The sequence below is a fragment of the Ammodytes marinus genome (genome assembly GCF_949987685.1).
Source record: "Ammodytes marinus genome assembly, chromosome: 6".
In the NCBI taxonomy this organism is placed as follows: Eukaryota; Metazoa; Chordata; class Actinopteri; order Uranoscopiformes; family Ammodytidae; genus Ammodytes; species Ammodytes marinus.
The window spans coordinates 18,020,915-18,046,263 of record NC_137235.1 but is presented as its reverse complement, the minus strand read 5'-3'; the positions used below and the strand labels follow the sequence as shown (position 1 = coordinate 18,046,263).

General features: G+C 39.4%; 2 protein-coding genes across 2 annotated transcripts; both read left to right on the top strand.

Moving 5' to 3' along the window:
- The first annotated feature begins 267 nt into the window (after window positions 1–267).
- jpt1a (Jupiter microtubule associated homolog 1a) lies at window positions 268–11,431 on the top strand. The gene is made up of 5 exons (XM_080029977.1): window positions 268–418; window positions 1,945–2,087; window positions 6,144–6,232; window positions 9,684–9,711; window positions 10,013–11,431. The coding sequence occupies exons 1-5, from the start codon at window positions 363–365 to the stop codon at window positions 10,144–10,146; spliced, it is 450 nt and encodes a 149-aa protein (XP_079886103.1). The 5' UTR covers window positions 268–362; the 3' UTR covers window positions 10,147–11,431.
- Window positions 11,432–12,573: 1,142 nt separating this feature from the next.
- Window positions 12,574–25,030, top strand: LOC307251803 (programmed cell death 1 ligand 1). Its single transcript, XM_080029219.1, has 9 exons — window positions 12,574–12,694; window positions 19,072–19,148; window positions 19,266–19,598; window positions 20,086–20,400; window positions 21,364–21,483; window positions 22,045–22,077; window positions 22,680–22,724; window positions 22,883–22,930; window positions 23,069–25,030. Exons 2-8 carry the CDS (start codon window positions 19,076–19,078, stop codon window positions 22,927–22,929), a joined length of 966 nt encoding a protein of 321 aa, XP_079885345.1. The 5' UTR covers window positions 12,574–12,694; window positions 19,072–19,075; the 3' UTR covers window position 22,930; window positions 23,069–25,030.
- Window positions 25,031–25,349: the final 319 nt, after the last annotated feature.

Here is a 25,349-nt window from a genome sequence, read left to right as displayed (position 1 = left end):
CCACATGTGTCACTTTTGTCGAAGCCGGGAGTCATAAACAACCTATTCTTAACCACAAGTCGTGTGCTCCTTAAATTAATAATTTAGAATGAGTTGGATTTTACTTTGATATGAGCTTCAAAAATACCTCAACCTTATATTTTTTCCAGGCAAATCTATTTTATTTTGAAAAGCGTACAGGAAGTGCGAGATCTCCCTCTGGTGAAATTGACAGCGATGCTCTCAGTCTGGAGGAAAGGCAGGTTGATTATAGCGAACCACCGGGTAGACAATGATGAGGCGGTGAAGTACTGCTAATGAAATTGTAATTCGCGTGTATCCTGGCAGATTCATAAATAGTTGACGGCATTTATTGTGCACAAATGACGACGACCAACATCTATCAAGGGATGGACCCCGGCTCTAAAAACAGTTCAAGGTAAAAACAAGAAAAAGGAAAAAGGCGTCGCTCAGACAGCATCGTAACCCCGTTAGCCTCCATGAAGCCAACAAGTCCAGACGTTAACGCGACATATGTTCACTTGTCATTTAAGACATTGATGTTGTTCTGACGCCTACCCGTAATTGTTGGCAAACCGCTTGAAAATGCTTTCAACTAAGCACGGGACGACGGTGCTAGGTACCACACCTTCCCGTGTTGTCTGCTGGGGTGGATCATTCCCATTTTAACGTTAGCTAGCAACGGCAATAGCATGTGCAGCCTCCCTTTTGTAGAGAAGATGCTTAGCTAGTAGCAAGTACATACCAGGCGGCTCGCTAGCAAACGTCAGTTTTTTTGCAGGCCTTTTTACATTGGCGTGCATGTTTATTGTCGTGCATGTTGTTTGGCGACAAGATATTGACCAGATCTGTCATTCCCAGTTGGGTGCGGCACCCCGTGGGTTTCAAATCAGTTTCCGAGATGATCAGTGAACAATAAGACATCCTCTAGTCTGCCCACCATATGGCCTTGTTGAGGGGAGGGCCATGTTACAGTTGGCTACACCTGCAAATAACCCTAGCCACATGCGGGTATTTTTCATTTTCATCATAGAGATGCAGCGAAATAAATCCATATCCACTGATATTCCAGCCATATTCCTGTTTAAATGTACGATTAAGTTTATGTGTAAGCACAATCTAGTGTTACTTTTCAATGTTGGTGATCAACGCAAACATAATCAATATGGATATACATAACAGTGTGAACAGTACAAAACGTATCCCAAAATACATGCTTTTATATTGCAAGTGTTTTAGGCACACCAAGAAACAATTGTGCTGTGTAATACAACATCTTGCAATAAATCCTACCCTGTGGTCAATTCGCAGGCTGTAGTTTGTAGTGCTGTTGTATTCTATTGTAGTGAGTGATGTTCTCAATATTTAGTCGGATTCTTTTGAAATGTGTTTGAGAAAAATACCTACACAACACATTATCCTTGTCGCTGAAAATACAAATGATTTCTTTATCTAGAGAGCAACAGTAGCCTACATGTAACATTTTCCTTCTGTCTACTAATTTTCTGATCTTTTGCTGCTGCAACAACTGCATTCCTCCTCTGGGGATCAGTAAAGGCTCATCTAAGCTTTCCTCAACTTTGAGTAGAGTGTGAACCATTTTCATCTCATGTGGATCCCCCCTAGCCTGGCTTCCCAGAGATTGCAGAGATACTCTATCACAATGATGAGTTGAAACGGTTGAAACCGATCTACCTGATAGAAAGTCGTTGCATGTTATCCAAAGGGTAGCATATTGTTAAATGCCGCCAAAATAAAATGGCTTATTATTGACATTTAACAATAATTTCTCATCGGTTAATACTGTACATCTGTAGTCTGCACTACAGCATTTATGCAGGGTATTGTTTTATAATGCTAAAATGGGGAGAAGATGTTCCAGATAGATATCAGCCAGCAAAATCCAGCTTTCAGTAATGTTGTTGTCTATCTCTCTCTTTCCAGGGTTTTGCGCCCTCCCGGTGGTGCCTCCAACATTTCCTTCGGTGCAGATGAGGATAAGGCTCCCGTCCGGAAAGACAAGATGGCCTCCAGTGTTTTCGCTGAGCCAGAGGATCCCTATGCTAATCGAAGGAACAACCCACCAGGTACACTGGACCTCATCTACCAACATTTGTTGCATTAGTGTGAAAGCCTATAACTCATAAACACCTTATTTTGATAGTTCACTGCAACATACACTGCCTGGCCCAAAAAAAAAAGTCTCAAACTGGATTTTACTAGGCAAATAAGCAAGAGCGCTACATCGGTCAACAACTGCAGTGATAAATATTTTTCAGTTGGCAACAAGTTATTCAACCCTAACTTATGCATTTAATAGCTTCTTGTTTCTTAAACAACCATGGCAGAAGACATATGCTGTGGTTTTGGAAAAGATGTAACTCTGTTTCAGAGGGTTGAAATTATTGGCCTGTATATAAACCGCAGTGGTAACAGCTGTTTATTGTGTACCTTTGTGTAGAAGCTTGAATGAATGTTGACATTTCCCTCTTCCTCTTTTTACTTCTCACATTCAGCGATAGAGACCTTTTGTCCTAACAGCATTTTGAAGCATAATTTAATGCAAATAGTTGTTTTCCATTTACCAGATCAACTTTTGCACAAGCAGTTTCCTTGTAGAGTTTTTTTCTCACTGTTTTGATATCACTATTTTCCAGGTAGAAAACAAACCTTAGGGGCGCCCTTAGCTCAGTTGGTAGGGCGTCCCCCCCATGGGCCTCGGCCAGCAGCGGACCCGGGTTTGATTCCAGCCCGTGGTCGTTCTCTGCATGTCACTCCCCTCTCTGCCCCATTTCAACTCTGTCTCTACACTATCAATAAAGCATAAAAATGCCAAAAAAATATCTTAAAAAATAAAATAAAATAAAAAACCTTATGGTCAGTTAACAATCTTGTTCGACGTTTTCCACCAACATGTGCAGCATATTAACGTAGCTGTGGCTACCCGTTCTGGCACGAGCGATTGGAAAATCTTTCTGTCACACAGGATGTCTCAAGTCACTCATACCTGGACTGAAATTAGGTGCATCATTAGAGCTGCAACGATTAATCGACAAATCGATTATTAAAATAATCGCCAACTATTTTGATAATCGATTAATCGTTTCAAGTCATTTTTTAATAAAAAATTCTCTGATTTCAGCTTCTCAAATGTGAATATATTCTGGTTTCTTTAATCCTATTATGACAGTAAACTGAAATATCTTTGTGTTTTGGACATAAAAATACATTTGTGGAAGTCAACATGGGCTTTGGAAAATGTATCAACATTTTTCACCATTTTCTGACATTTTACGGGCCAAAACACAAATCGATTAATCGAGAAAATAATCGACAGATTAATCGATTATCAAAATAATCGTTAGTTGCAGCCCTATGCATCATCATGAGACTTTCTGGCAAACCTTGAAATACTTCTGATGCCATATTGGGTGCATCTCTGCAGTACATTTGTATGCCCATAGTGTTCAAAACCCACACATTTTCATACATAGGACAGCTGCTCTTTTAACTATCAACTACAGTTACATGTAGTTAACTTACATTTAATTTGTATTTAATGTAAAATGTGTTTAGAAATAAGGAAAACTAATGTAAAATATCAGTTCTCCAAAACATAACTTTAGTAAATGTACTTATTTTCTATTCACTTCAATGTTGGCAAAGCTCTGGCATACCAAAAATTAATGTTGACAGACAGGTGTGTAGGATCAAAATACCACAAATGTTGATCTTGTGTTCTCACTTTTCTCAAACCTTTGCACATGGTCATTAAATCCACTCTATTACAAATTTCATAAAACTTGAGAGATCATGAAAAGTCCCACTGTCAAACCAATTCATATCTTTAACACCTTCTTTAAAAATAACAGTGGCTTCCCTTCCCTCGCTGAGACATGAAGCGACAAAAAGCCTGTGAATACATGGATTAAAAACGAAAGCAAAGCAAAACAGCAAAAAAAGCTCTGCATTATTTAGGTCATAAGATCAGGATGTTTTGTCAGTGCACTTCAATTTCCTGGGCTGTTCTTGTGGGATTTTAATGTGCCTTTGCTGCAGTCCAATCCCTGTTATGAGTGAGGAATAGGATCCCAAGTTGGCCGTATATCATTTCTGAAAAATTCATGAGGATGACAGTTGTAGCTAGTTATAACAAATGTATTTCTCCTGATTTATCTGGTGGAGAAAAAAAACCATCACAATGTCCATGGACTAAAAGCTTAAATGTTAATGGTGCTTATTTTCACACGTTTGCTGTCAAGACTTGCTACTTTTGTACTTGAAATAATTAATTTTATGAATTATGTTTTGCACTTATTTTAGGTGAAAGATCCCTATTGTTTAAGTGTTGGACTGTCGGCCATTCGTCCCACCACTTTGTTTACGGCTAAAATGGCTCAACAACTATCAGATGGATTGCTGTCAAGTATCCATGGTGGCCAGAGTATGGGCCAAGATGACTTTAGTGAACCATAACTCTTCATCAGTCTCCTTTGTGAACCTAATCTGCTCACTGGCAGCTTTCAATAAACGAACGCCTGAATGAGTTGGTGTTTTCTTATCCAGTTAATTAGTTTTATTGTTACAGATCCTACACTCTCCTTAGCTCAAAACAATTGCACTTATTTTTTTTCTAGTTTTTATAATATTGATATAACAATATAATCTTAAATCATTATATACAGTAAAGATGTTCAAATATAAAGATAAGAATTTGAAGATGGGGCAAAAAAAACGGAGCGGTCACTCTATGATTCATACAGCCCAGGGTTTTTCCTGGCTCAGAATGGGGCTTTGGGGGGTCAGTAGGCGGACCGACTTTTTTGTGGTCGCGACAATGTGCAACAGTAAAGGCAAAATGTTTGTGTATTTTAAGAGGGGTGTGGGGTTGGGAGAGGGGAGTTTCTGTCCAGATAAAGAGCATTTCAGTCAGCCTGTCAATCACTGTGTTACCATGGAGCTCACTGACTGATAAAATCACAATAAAGAACCTGTAGATATGAAGTCAAAATACTAATAATGACTAGGCCTACCTATTTAATACTTTAATTGATCTAAACCATGGAAATTGCAAGAAGGTAGGGCTGCTCGATTATGAAAAAATCATGATTATTTTGATTGACATTGTGTAATCACGATTATTAAAGACAGTTAATCATTGATTTAAGTACATCATGCATTTATTTAACTTTTAACAAGGTTGTTTGCAAAGTGCTAGTGTTTACAGGGCCTGCTGGATCGCCAAAATAAGAGAAAGAGCTTCCCGAAAATCTACATAGTTTTTTGTGATGTGATTCGTGTCAGGTTGCTCTATAGCAGTTTTTAACAAGAAATTAAGACCAGAAAAGTAGTATAATAGGATCTCTTTAAACGTCTTTTTTATTCATTGATTGCTTGGTCATAGACCACTAAAATTTGACTTAAAGTGAGTAAACTAATTGGTCGAGATGTTTTTAGGTGCAGACATGGTCGCGTATGCCTTTTCTCTCTCTCTCTGGCGGTCGCGTATGTCACGTGACTCGCGTGTCCGCGTGTGAAATATCTTGCACATTATTTTGCAAGTGTTTTCAGACAACACAATTAGTTGTACCTTTCCTCTCGACCAAAGGCTGACTTACTGCCGTCCTCCAAAGTTTTTCAAAACACCCGGCAATGCGCAACATCTCCCTCCTTCTCCGAAAGCTTAACTATCAGGTGAGGGAGGGACCGAGCGGAGCGCACAGCAGAAGGGTCGCTGCATTTACAAGCCTGCATGCCCTGGCGTGCGGAAAAATTATAGTTTAATTACGATTGTTTTGTTTTCATGATTGAGGGAAGCCGTAATCGAAATTGAAATTCAAGTTATTGCCTAGCCCCTCAAGAAGGATGACTTAAATTGGTCTGAATTTGGAGAGGTTTTAAATAGCTATATTTATTCTCAAATTGTATCATTTTGGCGCTGGTGATTTTCCTTTGGCGCTCGGTAAATCTTCTTTGGGGGGCGCCGAAAATTTCTCTATGCAGGAAAAATCCTGCAGCCTTAAGTCAAACTTATTTGGCTGAGAAAATGCTGGTAAATTCTTCAGATTTCCTCTTTGCACCTCCTCCTGTGTTGAGGCCTATCTGTCTCTGTCTGAGCCATTGTGTCTCCTTGTTCCTTCCAGGTGGGAAGCCCACAGGTGTGCTATGTGGTGAGCCGTCAGCCCCCCGGAGGAGAGGAGGGAACAACGGCACCAACTCCGCAGACGCCACAGTAAGATCACGCCTCAAGTCATGAGTTGTTTCTGGAAAATGAAGTGAAACCTGAGGGCAGACAAAATATAGGGAAGCAACTCAACTCCAATTTTTTTGATGCGTCTACCCTTTTACTCACTTCTTCTTCCCTTAATGGCTCACAAAGGAAGCTTGTGTGTATACATTTTTTAATGGCAATTTTTCAACTATTCCAATGTCCCCTTTTTCCCAGTTGCCATTAATATACAGGTAGGGTGTAATCTCCGCAGAGCCGATAGACCAGATTTTCCAGCTATGTGCAGTTTAGTTTGTTGTTTAGTGAGGTAGTTTTTCAAAGAGATGAATGTTCCAGGTTGTGCAATTCTGCAAGTTGTAACATGTTGCTCTGGTCTGGTAGACGGGAGTGAAGCCCCACAAACCCTATGATGCTGGGCAGAGTCAGCTGACATGAACATCCAACCATGAAAGGGGGGCAGGAGTTGTCTGGAGTATCTTCTGGTGCTACATGTAATTAGAATCGTAGAAGCACAACACAAGTCGGGAAAAGATTTAAAACCCCTTTCAGCCCGGAAAAAGCTGCAAAACGATTGCCTTCAAAAAGGAAATGGCAGAAAACTGTAATGCAGTTTGATGCTAATGTAAAGCAAACCTCAGAGTATTAGGTAGGTTGTGGATGCTGGTGTTACACCAGAAAGGGACGCATTGAAGATTTTTCGGCCACTAACTATGCCAAGGCAATCTCATTACTCACTATATGCACGGGCTAATCATCCTCTGTGGTCAAAGGTCAAAATGTTGAGCGGTGCAACTCCAAGTTCAGTGCTCTTGTGCAGAAGTTCTTGGAGCAGCCTCTGGGAACTCTTATTTGAGAATCCAGAAGCCCTCCCTTCAATATGCGGTTTGATTTTGACCTTTGCAATGTAGAGGATGATAAGCCAGTGCATACAGTGAGAGTTGTGTTCAGTTGGTGGGCTGAACACAAAATCTCAACACCAGGGTTTTGTGTTGAGATCGATTTTAGATTCAAAAACATTCCAGATTTAAAAAAATATATATTTCTCTATTCAGTTTGAAGGAGGATTCCAGGATCCACTTCAGTTCATTGTGTGCTAATACAGGGTTTTTCCTGGCTCAGAATGGGCCTTTGGGGGGTCAGTACGCGACCGACTTTTTTTGGGGTCGCGACTATGTGCAACAGTAAAGGCAAACGGTTTGTGTATTTTAAGAGGGTGTGGGGTTGGGAGAGGGCAGTTTCTGTCCAGATAAAGAGCATTTCAGTCAGCCTGTCAATCACTGCGTTACCATGGAGCTCACTGAGCTTATGAAATCACAATAAACAACCTGTAGATACAGGTAATGACCATGCGTACCTATTTAATACTTTAATTGTTTCTAATTGATCTAAACTATGGAAATTGCAAGAAGGTAGGGCTGCTTGATTATGAAAAAATCATAATCATGATTATTTTGAGTAATCACATTGTGTTATCACGATTATTAAAGACAGTTAATCATTGATTAAAGAACATTATGCATTTATTTTACTTTTAACAAGGTTTTTTTCTAATAACACCATGACTTTGGACTTTAAACAAAGGCCTAATTGAACTGAAAACAGGGAGAATAGAAATAGGCTAAATAAGTGAAACATATTTTTAATATTTGAATAAAATAAATATGTCAAAATAAAAATAACCAGTTGTAAATGGTGTTGATAGGGCACGTCTTTTGATAGCATTAAATGTAAGGGCATGATTTATTCATGTCAAGGAGCAGGGTGGATAGGCAGTTGCATTGTAGTGTTGACAGTTGTGGTGGCAGGAGTCAAGGAGCTTTAAACCTCCTGTGTTTTTTATTCAGTGATTGCTTGGTCATAGACCACTATGATTCGACTTAAGCCCAGTTCAGACCAAAGATTCACCTTGCAACTGCTTGCGACGAGACGGTTTTAGAACGTCGCAGGGGATAAATCGCAGCGGTGTGAACTGCTCGTCGCAGCGCGTTGCAAGCCGTTGCAAGGCGTCGCAGAAGATTTAACATGTCAAATCGCAAGGTCCAGTTTTAGAACGTTTCGGCGGTCTCGTCGCAAGGAGTTGCAGTTGCAAGCAGTTGCAAGGCGAATCTTTGGTCTGAACTGGGCTTTAAAGTGAATAAACAAATTGGTCGGGATGTTTAGAGGTGCCGATGTTGTTTAGGCTATATGCCTTTTTTTCTCTCTCTGTCTCTCTCTCTCTCTCTGGCGGTCGCGTATGTCACGTTACTCGCGTGTCCGCGCGTGACATATCTTGCACATTATTTTAGTTTGTTGTGAGTCTGAAGTGTTTTCAGACAACACAATTAGTTTTACCTTTATTCTCATCATCTAGAAGTTTTTCAAAACACCCGGCAATGCGTAACATCTCCCTCGTACTCTCTGGACCAGCCGATATAACTGTCAGGTGAGGGAGGGGCCGAGCGGAGCGCATACCAGAAGGGTTTGCTGCATTTACAAGCCTGCATGCCCCGGCGTGCGGAACAATGATAGTTTAATAACGATTATTTTGTTTTCATGATTGAGGGAAGCCGTAATAGTAATCGAAAATGAAATGCAAGTTATTGCCCAGCCCCTCAAGAAGGATGACTTAAATTGGGCTGAATTTGGAGAGGTTTTAAATAGCTATGTTTATTCTCAATATTCATCATTTTGGCGCTCCTGATTTTCCTTTGGCGCTGGATAAATCCGCTTTGGCGCGCGCCAAAACTTTCTCTATGCAGGAAAAACCCTGTAATAGTAGTTGCATGAAAGCAAATTGAAGTCCATGTCTTATCCATCTTATTTTAAGTCTATTTTAATGTGAAGCTTGAAATGCATGTGCCTTTTAAGGCATGTCAACATTACCGGCGGCTGCAGAATACATATTAAAAAAATATAAATTTAAATGGGTTTTTGCAAATTATGAATTGATATAAAATTTCAGGAGATATGAATCATGATTTTTACATGAATCGATTTTTTTTAACCACCTCTACTCAACACATCCATTCCCAGCATCCATAACCGACTGAATACTCTTATTGGCTGTTCATATCCGCTGGCTCCGAGCTGCAGCAATAACCTGTAGGGTTTGGTGGGGCTTCACTCCAGACTATGGTTACTCTAGATAAGTGATCTGGCGAGAACTGTGCCCCCTCCCTCTTCACCCATGACCCTACAAACACAAAGCTGTATATCTAATGACTGCCACCAAGTGTCGAAAATAATACTGCGAGTGAGATATATATATTAACAAAATGATATGTGATGCCAACATAAACAATTATACCAGATTAAGTCATTACTAAATTACATTTAAGTAGTATCTATATTTTATCATTCACTACACCTGTGTTTTCCACTCAAAGCTAATGATGCAGTACAGCATTTCTTCTTTTTTGTCATATGTGAAGGTTAATGACATTCTTACAACTTATTTCATGTTTGGTTTTTTTAGGATGGAGAAAATTGTGTACGTGAAAATGGTAAGTAACTTTTTTTTTCTTGTCACATTAACGTTCTCCCTGTTGCCTACCTGTCAATATTTGTAAGTACTCTTGGCTAAGAAAGTAATATTGTTTACCACCATCCATTTTACCATCTGAAATGAAAACTGGTGCTGGTAGATTTTAACAGCTGTAGCTAGCAGTTAAGAAATGATGCAGTTGACCCTGGCAAGCATCCAAGGTGTGTGATCTGTTCATGTGCCAACATTCCAGCGACTGATCCCTTGTTTATGTTTTTTTCATAATGTGATTTAACACATGTCGTTCTGCCTTTGTTCAGAATACAGTGCGCCTGAGCCTGAAGCAGCTCCAGTTCAGCATGAGGAGGCCCCTCCAGTGGAGGACTCCGCTGCAGGTCTACCGTCCGGCCGCAGGAACCCGCCTGGGGGAAAGTCCAGCCTCATCCTGGGTTGAGTCCAGCCAACTGCCCCCTCTTTACATCTGCTCATCATCTCAGAACTCATCTCTTTAATTTTTCTATTTGTTCCAAACAAGGAACCCGGCTCCATTTGTCTGTACCGCAGGAATCCCATCTGATGTTCAACAGACACCACTCTCCTCCACATCCTCAAGTGCATTGTTTTGATACCTCTTTTCTGAAAACTGTTTTGTACTGTTTTTATCGTTTTTGTTTTGTTTTGACAGAAGCACTTTATGTATTTCTAATTACATGGTTCAAAGTCTGCCTTGGCCCCTGCAATGCATTAGACGTGCCAGAAAGGGTACAAGGATCACGTTTCTCATATCAACTGACGGTGAATCTCCCCTGAATTTATTGCGACAGCACGAGCTCTAGGTAATTATACAAACAGTTTCTAGAACACAAGCTAAGAAAGAATGCTGTCACTCTTGCACTGTGTTCAGTTTTTGACCCATCTTGCATGCACGTCTGGTCTGTAATGTATGAATGTGAGAAGAAAACTTAACTGTGAAGGTTTTTTTTATTTTATTTAACCTGTTTGTAAGTTGCTTTTTTGTGGAATAATAGTAGTATTCTTGTTGCATGAAGATGATTCTTGATTAAATGATTATTATCCACATAGGAGCCAAATAGGAGCCTCATGAATTACTGTCACTATGATCTGAAGGATGCAACCATCCTATGTCTTCAGACGATTACTGTCAGTCCCGTGTCAGGTAACAGAATTGGAATAAACCTTTTTTATATTGTAGTCACTAAACTTAGATTATTGTAACCCCAGTGCCGGTTTTGCCCCATGTTTTTCTAGGTAAATTAAACTCTTAAATAAAGTGTGCCTGTTTGTGTGTTAGGCTACAACATCAAACAAGGTTGGGTTTCCCTAATTGCATCAACCAGTATCACCAAAACCTAGTTTTTCCATTTTGAGTCAATGGAATGTTGTTGGTCCTGACACGTGTTTTCTTGTAAACCCATCGTAGATTTGACAAGTGACCTTATGACAGCACATCCTTATGTTTTAACCCCCTATCATCTGTTAATGTTCTCCTGCTCACTGGAACAGTCTCTTTGTACATTTCACATCACATTATTTAAACCAAAATTCAGAACCGCTTTCTGTCTTGTGGGGTCTCACTCTTTTTATCGTGTGTTATGATGCAAGACATGTCTGTGTGCATCCTATGTCAATTCCTGTCACTGGATGTAAGTCAATGCAGAAATTTGAATTCAAGAAATGGCACAAGTGGAAATGAACATTAAAAATCAATTTTGACCATGGGTTGCATTTGCTGTTTTTGTGTTATCTGACTTAGAATAACACCGGTGTATCCATTCTCTCATCATTCATCAACAGTTCAAGAGGGCAGCACTGTCTGGCAAAACACAGATACAAAATACTAAAAAGATTAGCCTGTGACTTTGGAAGATATGTCCACTTGATTTGACTAACCTGGACTCTTGTTGCCTCATACACTTGTAGTACATTTCTATGCACAATGAGGACTGGATGTTATCCCCTATCAACTTAATCGAAAGAGCATAAGGAAGTTATCTTTGAATGGCCTAATAAACACACGGAAAGGTCACAGCATGTGTTCTAACGTTGATATGGTTATGTATTTTATGAAGAGGCAGATCGATTTAAAAGCCAGTCGATTAATGGGGCCGATTTATGGCATTTTGAGATCATTGGCCCTTGACGCTGCCTTGTCAGTGATGGGGCTTGTTTAAATATTAAATCCATTCATTTACCTTGTATTTTATTTTATAGACAGAAGTCCTTATGACAACATTTTACACAGCAAACACCAGGGAAGGCCAAGCGCAATGGACAATGCATATATTTGATTTTCAGATACTTTCTACATATTGTTTCTCGTTTGTTATTTATTTTATCTGATGCAAAAACAAAACAACGTGATATCGGCATTATTAGATATCGGCCAACTTGATCTCTCGGCATCGGCTAAAAACCCATATTGGTCGACTGCTAATTTAAAGACTAATTTGTGTTATTGTCAACAACTTCAAATTATTGAAGTCAAACGAATAAAAATGTTTTAATGACCTGGTGAGGTTTCCTTATAAGCCCCCCCACAGGTGTCTGACCTCTCCAGCACACACACTCTTTGCATGTGAAAGATGCCTATTTGTTGTGTTTTATGGTTTATTGTTTCGTATTTGAATAAATGTGTAAATCAATAATGTCTGAACTGAATCATTGCATGTCACATTTTAAAATGACAACTAATCCCATGCGAACAGCAAGAGTAAAGTAAGGGTTGTGTAGGCTGTGTGTGTGTGTGGGGGGGGGGAGGGGGTTCAACAAGAACTACACAGCCTACACAGTGATGTTCTTGTCCAGTGTGTGCGCTCTTGCTGCTACAACCAACTGTTGAACTGTTGCCAACCAACTCATAATGAAAGTGAAAGCAAAAAAGGAACGAGGAGGGGATCGGCGTGGCGACTCTTTATTTTATCAGATAAAAACAGTTCGTTCACAGAGAGACGTCGTGGGCTCAGTGTAGAGGAGCGTGTACCGTGAGTTTTGACATTTTATTATTGTTATAAACCGGCATTGTCTAATATGTAGGCCATTTACAGTATAGTATAGTTAGTAAGGCAGAGAACACAGACAAGGAGGAAGTGCATGCGTAATAGCCGTATAAAGAAATGAACGTACGCAATCTATTTCGTTTGAATGTGTACGCTTTAATGTTAGGTTACTGAAATGACGTGTTGTATACGGCCATGAGAAAAAGAATCCTCTCGATGTGCCCTCGTGTGATCAGCCTCACTCCAAATATAGGCTAGTTCAACTTGTTTATTTTCCATTGCGTCGTTTTACAGTGTTGGTGGTAGGATTATGACCACCCCTTCCCCCCAGGCAAATTAACTTGGACGTTAAGATGAACTAGAACTGAAAATAAGTTTGAGGAACTGTTTGTCCTGAAATTATTACCACAGATTGTGTTGATATGTGTTATATTGCAAGGAGGTGACTGTGCAGTAGCCTACTAAACCCTGTACAATTTTTTTTTGGCAGTGTATTTAAAAACCCTCATTATGCCACAACTAGTGTACATAAACAAAGGTGTAGTTTGCATAGCAGACCTGCACACACACACACACACACACACACACACACACACACAATGATGCGACACAACTACAGTACATCAGAAATATAGGCTACAGTATATTGCTGTTAACATATTATGGAAAGAGGGGAAATGAATCATACATCATATGCTCAGCCCCTGATTTATGTGATTGTCTGCCCTCCATTCATGTAAGTACAACTGAGGTTGTTCATCTGGGCTGACCTTCTACTGTAATTGCAATATTTATGACAAGGAAGGCAGTTAAATAAAAGAGTATACAGTGCACAAGTAGGCGTATGGTGGGAAAGTGGGAAATTTGGCATTTAGGAGGAATTCTTACACACTTGCCTTTACTGTGTTGACGTCAGTTGGAATAAAGTACTTTTTTGAAGGCGATGATTAAACTAGCTAGTGGGTCTTTATATGTATTTCCAGCCTTACTGTATGAATTAAAATGATGGACACATAGTGGTACTGGGGTTAGAGTGGGAAACAAAAAGTAAAAGTAGAGACTTTATTCTAAGATCCAAAAAGGCTGCGTTCCACCACCTCTCATTTCAGATTCAAGGGGTCCAAAAAAGGTCTGGCTGGGGGCCATCAACTAGCATATCAGTCAGTTCAATTTACCAACCCTAATCCTAATATGATTTGAGTTTAGCACAAATACATTGGTCATATATTTTGGCTCATGAGTAACAACAAATAGCTAAATAAAATAAATAATTGAATAAGACCAAAATCAATTCATAGGTGTTTTTCTTTCCCTCATCAATTCTGTCATTTGAATGAAAAATGTACACACCGCTAGCCTGGAAATCCAGACCCATGTCTAGAACGATAGAGGGTCTGGCCACGATCAATATACCTTCCCAACTCAAGGGGCGGCTCCTACTCGTGTATTTCAAATGCCAATGCACGCAGTTGGATAGCACTACAACCAATCAGTGCAATGAACAAGGTGACGTATTAAGCCGCGTTCGTTTAGCGAACAGCGGGGTTAACTGTTAAATTAAACTTAAACTTTTGGCGTGGTCGGTTGGCAAAATAGAACATTCCTATGGCAGGCGGAATTGTCATTTATCAACTAAGTTTGACTATCCGGAATTAACATTGTAGATATCAACAACTTCTTTCTGACTAGTTGTAACTACATTTTGAATAGTTGGAATGTTCCTTCAAGATATCTGTAACGTAGTTGTGACTATAGTCGAAACGACAGATAGAGATATCTGTAATTTAGATTTCTGCAATGACGTCACTGAAAGCGACATTCAACTCGTCACACATCTTAAATGACAATTGCGGATATCTGTAATTCAGTTTTGACTAGGCAGAATGAAAGTTAAAGAAATCTCAAACGTCATTAAGTATTGCGAGCCAATTTGACATAAATTCACTAGACTGGTTATGTGTTTCAGATATCTGTTATTCAGTTTCGCCTAGTCAAAAAGAACATTTCGCATATCCGCAACTACATTCCTCCTATCCACTACTATCATTACGGATATCCACAAAGACATTTCGCCTAGGAGAAACAACTTCACTTTTGCCATTCATGTCTATGGGGTTTCTCATTACAGATAGGCCTATCTACAATTCAGTTGCGGATATCTGCAACTGAAATGTAGATATCTGTAATTCCAGTCGTTGATATCTACCATGTAATTCCGGATAGTCAAATTTAGATGATAAATGACAATTCCGGCTGCCCTCATTTCGCCTGGTCAAAACTCTAATTCAAGATATCTGTAATTACATTTTGACTAGGCGGAATGAAAGTTACAGATATCTACACTTTTAGATTTCTGTAATTAAAACTCATTTCAATATATCTATAACTTTATAATAGATATTTACAATTAAATTATGACTATCCCTTTCTCCAGTTTGAGATATCTACAACGTCATTTTGACTAGTCATAACTCCAGTTAGAGATATCCAGTGTCATTTTGCCTAGTCAAAACTTAATTTAAGATATCTTAAAAGGGATATGTAGATATCTTGAATTGGGGTGAATTAAAGATATCTTGAACTGGAATTGCGACTAGTCAGAATCAAATTGTAGATATCTATAACTGGAATTATAGATATCTACAATTCAGTTGCAGATATCCGTAATTCACAGAGTGGATATCCGCAACTGAATTGTAGATATCTGTAATGAGAAACCCCATTGACATGAATGGCAAAAGTGACGTCATTTCTCCTAGGCAGAATGTCTTTGTGGATATCCGAAATGATAGTTGGGGATAGGAGGAATGTAGTTGCGGATATCCGAAATGTTCTTTTTGACTAGGCGAAACTGAATTACAGATATCTACAACACATATCCAGTTTATCTTAAATCGGCTTGCCATATAGGGCTCTGGCCCGCCCATATCAGAAAGAACGATTTGATTGGTAGCTCAGGATTTCACGACTCTCCATTTAATGAGTTTAAATGGAGAGTGTCCAGACCAAAAGGCGCAGCCAATTTAATTTGCCAGCGGCAGGTCTGGATGTCCAGGCTAACACACCGCTGGTATCCAAACAGGAATTGCACAGACAGGCCAGGCCCCTGGGTTCGTGTTATCAGTGCTCATAAAATGGAGAACAATGCATAAGAAAACAAAAGTGAAAAACCACAGCCATCAGGTGCTAACACAACAGTGTGCTTCCATAATTTCAGGATGGATTGAGCTGTATTAGTCTCAGTTGGGGAATATGCAGGATGTGCGGTAGGTTATGTGTTCTATGTGTCGCAATCAGAGCTCAGTGCATTAAATGAGGGGGTTGTAGTCTGAGTGCAGATGTTTTGTACACCGTGTCCAAGTGATCTGGACATGCATCCGCCACTACACAGCTGCAGTGGCTTGATTATTGTATTGGGAAAGCTCTTGTGTGAGAGAGATACTTGTTTTTTGTGAACTTCTTTCATTTTGTGACTGATTTTTTTGGAATGTAGCTTATATTTGAACTTCATATTTGTGCAGCTTAGTAATATAAGAGTTGCTTACAGGGGACTGGTTTTGGTGACCAATTCAAGTGATAAATCAAAGTTTGCTGTTTTCGTGCCCTAAAGGATACCAGTTCAGGACTTAACAGGTTGACTCATTAACGCGGTCATGAACCTTATCAAAGGTCAGGGGAAATACAGGAGATCACACATGTGAGTCTAAGGTCAAAATACAATGAAATATTATCTTATACCTTTGTTGTATAACTATTTACAAAAAAGGCATTGGAGGGGAGCAACAAGTGACTTTGGAAATATAGTTCCTGCACAAAATGCAGACAAAAAAAACATAAGCAAACCAGGATTTCATTGTAGGAGCAGAGAGCCAGAGTGAGCAGGACCCAGACAATTGAAAGGTGAGGAGGTTATCACTAATTTCTTCCACAGCTGAGCTCTTTGATATAGATTGTATTGTCTTAGTTTTGGCACCTCCTGAAGGGGTATAAACATCTATTCAGTGGACTTTCTCTTTCTGTATGACTCCTTGATGTACGGGGTAATGTTACAAGTCAAGTTCTAATAAAATACAAACACTTTAAAAGTTAGACGTTACAGCCGGTCAAACAGGTTTCGGAAGTAGTCTTGGCCTTATGTTAGACCGCAGGGAACAAAATGAGACAGTTGTGTAAACAAAAACAAACAAGAAAAACAACGAAGCCATTTCGAGGCTGTTAACCATTTGATTTGAATACATGCCTCTTTTTGCATTCTCAATTAAACGTTTAACTTGGTGCAATTTGCCTATATGCTATACATTTCTCTCAATGTCTACATACCTAGGGCCCAAAAGTGATCAGGGGCCTGATTAAATCTCTCATGATTTCTAGCTCAGTCACTGCTGGTGAAGCAACTATACATGGATTTACCAATCGAAAAAATGGCTTACCAGAAATGCTCCTTTCGAGATTGCATTTCCCGTTGGCACAGCTGCAGTCTTTGTAATGGAATGTGACTGGGTAGAAACTGTATTTGACCGTTTTAAAAGTATCATGAGACTCCTGTGTGCTACAGATTATTTCTCTTTAGTCTGAGAAATACTGTCTGATACTTTTGTTTCACTTTTTCATAATAAGGTTTTGCAAAGGTAGATGTTAGAATGATTTGCTTTTATTTGTATGTACTTCACTGATTGTTTAATGTGCAACATTTTAATGAAAAAATTAATTATAGTCACACAAAAATAATCCCTCTCAATGATCACTTCTGCCCCAATAGAATGTGTGGTGGAGGTGTGTTTATCTGCACATGGAACAGTGAATAAATTCTGGGAAAACTGCCTGGTCGTAAAGAAAAGAAAAGAAAATGCAAGTTAATATGGCCATCGGAGTCTGTTCTTTGTTCATGTCTTATCAACATGGTTTTTACCTGGGAGGAACCATGAAGTCAAGTTACCGAAAAAAAAACTAAAGTGAAAACCGGTATGTGAAGGTAGACATCGCTATTTGAGAATGTTATCCAAGAGGGTATAAAGAAATGAAACGAGCAGAGAGATCAGAAGGGTTTGACTGTCAGCGCAAAGACAACTAGAATCCACCTTATTGAAAGCATTATATTTATTTTCTAAGAGGTCTCTAGCCAAACAAACAGTCATTGGAATGTTGTTGGTTCAGTAGGCCTTCTGGTGGATAATTATACATGTTTTATGTTGTTTCATCATTCTGTGAATAAGTCTTTCATGCGGGCAGACAGTACAGGGTTAAGCCAAGTTGGTGTACAAATCAGTTGACTCATGACTACGTTAATTATTATACTAACTCTGCTGTGTGAAAGAGCTCCTCTATCTCTTTCCCGATTATGGTCAATGTTTTATTGAATAATTTTTTATGGTTTTAGTGGAGTTTGTGTCTGGGAGACCTTGCAGCACCGCAGCAGGGGGTGTTTTCACTGTTTCAATCATTCATTTAATTTACCTTTATTCATCCTCAAGAGATCATTGAGGGGTGACCCTCATTTACCGTGACGATTTCGGTTGTCTAAGCTTGGAAATCTTGTGGCACACTAACATTGCTGCCACGATTGACCACATTTGATTTAGCTAAATCTGCTTTTCACCTTCTCTGACTATGTACGTCAAGCGTGCGACTCGTGGCACACCCGTGTTTTCTTATCATTGAGGTAATTTTCTAGGCAAACATACCTCCCTAAAGTTACACCGACCCATTTCATTCATATCTTGCTTCTATGTGTTTTCTTGTTTCGTACTCTCTTCAACACGTAGACAATTCTGAAAGCAAAAATCTGATCGTGCCAGGGCAAAGGCCAAAACGAGATTATCCTGTAATTACCAGCGTCTGTCATCGTCCACAACAGATGGTGGCCTTTCATGCAGACGGATGGCGCCACACTCAGGCATCTTTTAGGGCAGTTTCTGTAGTCTTTAATATGAGTGTTGTGTTTGTAAAACCACTTTTACAATCCAAAGACAGTTGTAAACTGGCCTGCACTATTAACTTTCTTAAGGTTGGAATATCAGCTAAGTCTTTTAGATGGGTATGGAACCAATACCAAATTTTAAATTGACATTAAGGTACAACAGACATATGTACGTCTCATGATAAAGCAGTGACCATGTCTGTCACAATATAACTTTGGTGGTTAGATTTTATGGTGATGTGCCCAGAAATTGCATTGTGCTATAGAAAATAAAAGAAAATGTTCAAAAAGTAACATCTGACCACAGAAATACCGAGAGAACCTGACTGGCCCTTATCACCCTGCGGGTTGATTCACAGAAATACATCCACCATCAGCCCAAAAACACAATGTGTTTGTTACATTTAAACTGATTCCCACATTGTTGTATTGACTGTCATTTCAGGTACATGAACATGGCCTCCATTGATATCCTCTTTATCTTCAGCGTCATCTGTATAACTGCAGGAATTTCGAAGAATAGTAAGTAGTAAATAGTACGTGGTAAATCATAAGTTCCATCGTGATCTGCGAATATGATTAAGTGTGAGGTGTCTTCACTCATTCCTTTAAAACACAAACATGTTTCTTCTTCTGCAGCTTTTATTTCTGTGGAATGCACGACTGGACAAGTGGGACAGTATGGCTTGAAGTCACTGGTGGAGTGTGTGGTCCGAGCCGGGTCGGACGTACAAGACCCAAAAATCCTAGTGGTCACTTGGAAGAAAGGGCCGAAGACCTTACTGGTTTTTAACGAAGACAAAGTAAAGCCTCTTCCAGGCTATTCGTTCGCTGAGCCTTCCTGGAACGACACGAACTTGAACGTATCCCTTTTCATCAGCAACACAGCTGTAGAGGATGAGGGAGTGTACACATGCATGGTGATGACAGACAGTGGGAATGACGAAAAAAGCATCAGCTTTAAAGTCACAGGTGAGAATCCTCGGCCTTGGTGGACCATTGAAAATATTTTAACAATCATTTTGGCACAGAAAATTGAGCATTGTGACTTCAAAATGTCTCTTCAAACTTATCCCCTACTAGCTCATTCCAAATCTATAAGCATGAATAAGCCCACACTGTGGGCTTATTCATTAACTGTGGGCTTGATGGAATGAGGATCTTTTTTACGAAACCAGGGAATTTTTTTTCTTAGATTGGCATTCCCCCTGTCAGCTTACGTGTTTGTCTTTACTTACTTTCTGTTTCACTATGACAAATATTCACACAGCCAGAACAACCTATTGTGCGTGCCAATTTCTTTATCATTTGTCCGGCTTACCACACATTGTTCTCCATAGACCACGGCCAATTATCATGGTCACTTAATAATTTTGTGATAATTTGGTGTCATTTGATTGACGCCATGGTGCTATGTTCAGCTAAATGATCATGGTTGCTTTCTGTTTTCTCTCTGCAGCCAAATACAGCATGCCAACAGTCCACACCGTCCCTGAGACCCTCAGTGGAAGTACCCAGAGTTCCCTGATTTGTACCTCTAAAGGTGGCTACCCAAAGGGCCAAATTCGCTGGTTTGATGAGCACGACAAGGACTGGACAAAGAGCTCTAAAATGGACGTGAACCAAAGAGAAAGTGGTCTGTTTGACCTCTCCAGCGAGCTGACTTTGCTGCCAGGGTCCATTTTCCCCAAGTATAAGTGCAAAGTGTTCAACGCCTCTGGAAGCAAAGAGAGGGAATTCACATTTGAAGTACCGGACGTACCAGCAACTGGAGGTATGTGTCTAGATGCCTTTTAGTCGTTGTCTTTGCTCCATCCTGCGTCACACAATGAAATGTCATACAGAGGTTTAAGCCAAAGCTACACGTTGGGTCATACTTCACCCGAATTTTGAAGTAAAACGTGATGTCACGATTGTAACATACACAACTTGTTCACGATTTCTCAACTTGAGCTTCTCTGTAATGTTTTTTTTTTAAGTCAGAGGTTTCGTGCATGTGTCCACAACATTTTAAAGAAAAGCACAATTCTATGAATAGCAAGGGGCTGCAACATGTCTCTATATCTGACCTGTTATCTCTAGGAAACTATGCATGTGGGCCAGAGACTGATAAGAATGGCTAGTTCTGCTCATGTTGTCGAACTACATTCTCTGACCGACTATTCATTTTCATTGAGTTTAACACTCATCAACAGGTTCACTTGTCAACTTCCAGCCAGCCCTAGCTTAGCTGTTATTTAGGTTCTCAAAGCGCTGTCCAACAGTAAAAGGTCATTTATTATCAGCTGTTCTCTCAGCTGTTACACTGTTGCAATCCAAGTGCTGCCTGCCTGCAATATTGCTTCCTGTTCACTGTCTACTTTATTTAGTTGTGGGTAACACTTTACAATAAGGGTACATTTATTAACTGGTAGGTCATGCTTAGTTCATACTATTAACTGTTAGTTAATGTGAAGTAAATGCTTATTAAGCATTGACTACCTGTTAATGCTTAGTTATTAATGGTTAGTTCATTCTTGGTTAAGCATTAACTATGCTTAGTGTGTTACCTAGTTCTGTTCCCACTCCAAATTGTTAAGACCACTGGGAGTCAAAAGAGAAAGGGAATGTATATTGCTAAGTACTGTATTTAGTGCCTGTATACCTGTATATTTTAACAATCACTTCACATCTTCACTATGTTTATTCATGAAAGTATTAAGGCCTTGAACCTTTATTCTTAATTTTTTTTATATAGAGAATAAAGGAGAAGCTCTGGGTCCTGCCTCTAAAATAGTGGCTCCTGTGGTGGTCATCGGCTCGCTGATCGTTGGGTTGCTGTTGGTGCTGCTCTGGGTTCACAGAAGACGATCGCAAAGTGAGTAGCCACACAGGCCCCTTGTGGCTTTTGGTCAATACATGAATATTAAGGAAATATTATACCAAAAACAATGGTATATATATATATATATATATATATATATATATATATATATATATATATATATATTTATATATATATACACGCACTTGTTTTAGGACATACTTCAACCCTGGTAAAAGACAAAAGCCTTTCGATGGGAGGAGGCATCTGAAATAACCTATCCAATGACCTGAAGCATTACCTTTAGAATATACAATTAGATGAATACTATACCACTATTACTGTGATATTTGATTGGGAACTGAAATTATATTTCAAACTGTTCTCAAATGTTGCCTGGGATTTCATTTGGGGTTGTTTGCTTCACACACAAAGAGCTAAAAGGAAGTATGCATTCAATAGATACGGTTAACTATGCAACAGTTAGAGGTGGAAGAACCTGAAATACACCTGGCAGGCAGCCATGTGGGAAAGTACACGCTTCTAAGGTTGGGTTAAGAAGTGTTGTTATTAAGTGTTGTGTCATCCTCATCCACTCATTCATTTCCTTTACAGAGGCCCGGAGGCCCTCTACAGCACCCCTTATGGGTATGTTGTTCATTGGACATATTATTTCTACTATTGTTCTTTTTCAAACTCGAAAGGAAAGGCATATGGGTTTATTTTGAGGTTATATCCATTCATGTTTCCATCTATCTGCTTGTTTTAGCCACCCAAACCTCTACTCCAGTCCTGCTGAAAGATAAATGACTGGTGTTAAATGATTCAGTTGGCTAAAATGATTACAAATTAAGAAAATATTAAAAAACATTGGTGGACTACACATTTCAAGGCAACATGAAACCAAACTCTCTCACCATAGTCAGGCTTCTCATTGCATTCCAAGCCTGTTCGAGCATGTACTTTTCAACTCTGTTGAAGTTGGAGCACACGCTCACCGCTGATCAGAAGACTTCACTATCCCTGCCCTGTTTTGGTGACAAAATATCTAAAGTTTTTTTTCAATGACTTGAGGGGAAACAGGGCTTTCTTACTAATCACCATTTTCTCCATCATAATATAACCTGACTTTTGTTTCGGACACTTAACACCTCGAATCTGTCTATGCTTGCATACTGTGAACCTGCTAAATATGTTGTGGTTTACACCCACCCATTGTAACCCGCAGTGAAATGTTTTATTTTTTCCAGGTGACCATGACAGGGTTCCTACAGGCGACTCATTTATTGAGGACGGTAAGTCTAGATTACAATAGTTTCACTCACCATGTCAAAAAAAATGAATAAAACCTGTTATTTTTCTGTTTATAAAACTTTTTTCTCGAGTTGTATTACTGTTCTCAAATGTTCTCTGTAAGAATGAACTCAGGCTTTCATATTCAATCTTTTTGCAGGTGTTAATCAGGAGATGGATGAGAAAAGCCAAGACTGCCAGGCCTGAGGTAATTATAATGTTTCAAGCAAACAATTAAGATTATTATTTTCACCACTCTGTTCTTATACCTGTGTGTACTGGTAGTCAACCAGTAATGATGAAATATCTAAACGCCTTCTCCCATTCTCTCGCACCCTCTATTCAGGAGACACTGCATGTGATGGAAATATGCAAACTTACTCACAACAACCTCTCAAATCAACACACCCTGTTTGCTGAACTCCGGTCTGTCGTTGTAGTTTTCCTTTGGCAAACAAACTGTGTATGTAACCAGGAATCACTTGTATTACTCAAATTTATCAGAGGAACTGAAAGTGCTTATTTCACCTTAGCTTACTAAGCTCACACTTAATCAGGGTCTAAATCTAATCAAAGATCTTACTGGTCGTCACTGATTCTAAATCAGTCTTGGACACCTGGGTCTCCTTCTGGTCCTGTGACCTTAAAAACTCTTGTCTTGTCTCTTGTCTTCAAAAACTAACCTGATATTTGAGTTGTATATGATATGATATGCGTTGGTTGTTGGTGGAGAAACCATATTTAATAAGGTCATTGTTTAGCCCACGCTGTAACTTTAGCCTCTGGCAGCTTGGCGGGGGTGGCCCTTCTTCTTCCCATTTCCTCTTCTCATATTATGTCAGCGTTATTAGGAAAATGTTGAATCATATTCATAGGATAGGGGCAGAGAGGTATATATGTGTGTGTGTGTGTGTGTGTGTGTGTGTGTGTGTGTGTGTGTGTGTGTGCGTGTGCGTGTTTGTGCGTGTGTGTGCGTTCGCGTGTATGTCTCTTCCAAGGAAATGTAGCCGATGTAGCCATGTGCTTTTTATTTTTGTAGGTTTCAGACTCAACTTATATGTAGTACAAGCTCTGTAAAGCTGAATCAGAACACTACTGTTTGACCTTTCTGTCCTGTCTGTCTAACCTCCGACTTTGCTGTGCACACATCACTGAACCATTGAAAACACCTCATGTTTGTAACAGGGGCAAACCCTGGACAACAATGGAGGTCTTATGGCACAGCAGATAAACAACAGCAAGCCTAATAATCGATCATATTTTTTTATTGGCATTGGCATTTTTATGCTTTATTGATAGTGTAGAGACAGTTGAAATGGGGCAGAGAGGGGAGTGACATGCAGAGAACGACCGCGGGCTGGAATTGAACCCGGGTCAGCTGCTGGCCGAGGCCCATGGGGGGGACGCCCTACCAACTGAGCTAAGGGCGCCCCTTCATTGACATTTTTGTCTCATCATGGGATTTGTAGAAAAGAATGAAAACATGGAATATCACCAGGCTTATCATTTTTTGGTCCTTGTTCAGAAGCTCTTCATGGTTTTTAGAACCCTTTGGTTATATCCTTATTTAGGCAAATCATGTGCTCAAACTTTATGTAAACTATTACCCCTCACTGCCTGAGAACATTCCATTCCAGTAAATTTCACATCCTTTTTCCGACCACCGAGAAAGTTCCCTTGATAAATGTTGGTTGCACTTCCATATTAATTTCTTATTTGCGTGCTATTGCAAAATAGTCTGTGATGTATATTAAAGTAGAAACACACTGTTCCTCTTAACTGTCTTCGCTAAGACTGTGTTTATGTAAGTTTCTTCTGATACCAGCTTTCAAAGAGAAATAAAAACCCACATTTGTAAGATTTTGCTAGCATGATTTTTGATCTGAGACCTGCTTGGTAATGATCCCAGCTGTGCCCAAAGCTTTGTCCTGACACAAAAAAAAGCTCAATTTAAAGTGTACAACAAAAACACCTTATCAACATCTACTCAAGTGTATGATTTATCTTGGTTCTATTGAGGTTAATCATTGGCTTTCAGGCGGGTAAACACGTCCACGACACGTAAAGGTTCAAAGGTTTTAAATTGTAAAATTGTAGTCTGGATATGTAAACAAATGCATACGTAACACAACAGAATGTTATAGATGTGCTTGAGTGTATTGTTTTGTAAGTACTGTTTTTATAAATGTGTACACAGTTTAATGCTGTGTGTGTGTGAATTTCAGTTGTTAAACCTAAAAACAACTAAAAGTCCCGACAATTTTAATTGTTTTGTTTCTGTGATTAAAACACACTGTTTAACCTGTGACCATGACTGTGATCTGTGATTTTTTATTGTTTTCATTTGTTATTAAACACATTTTGAAATGGAAGAAAGAACAATTGTAATTTTCTAATTTTTTTTATCATTATTTTGCTGCTCAATCATGTAGATTGAGTCTTACCAATGGCAGTCTTTTTCATGGGTACCTGCCTTTTCTTTTCCTCGCCCACAGACCCCAGTGTCAGTTGAACACAGACATGAAAAATAATGTCCTTTCTGCTACACATTATCTCAACAGAACACTTCATTTAGAGTGTAGCTGCTCCTCTCTCAGTTGGTGGCTATTTCTCAAAGATGTTGTTGT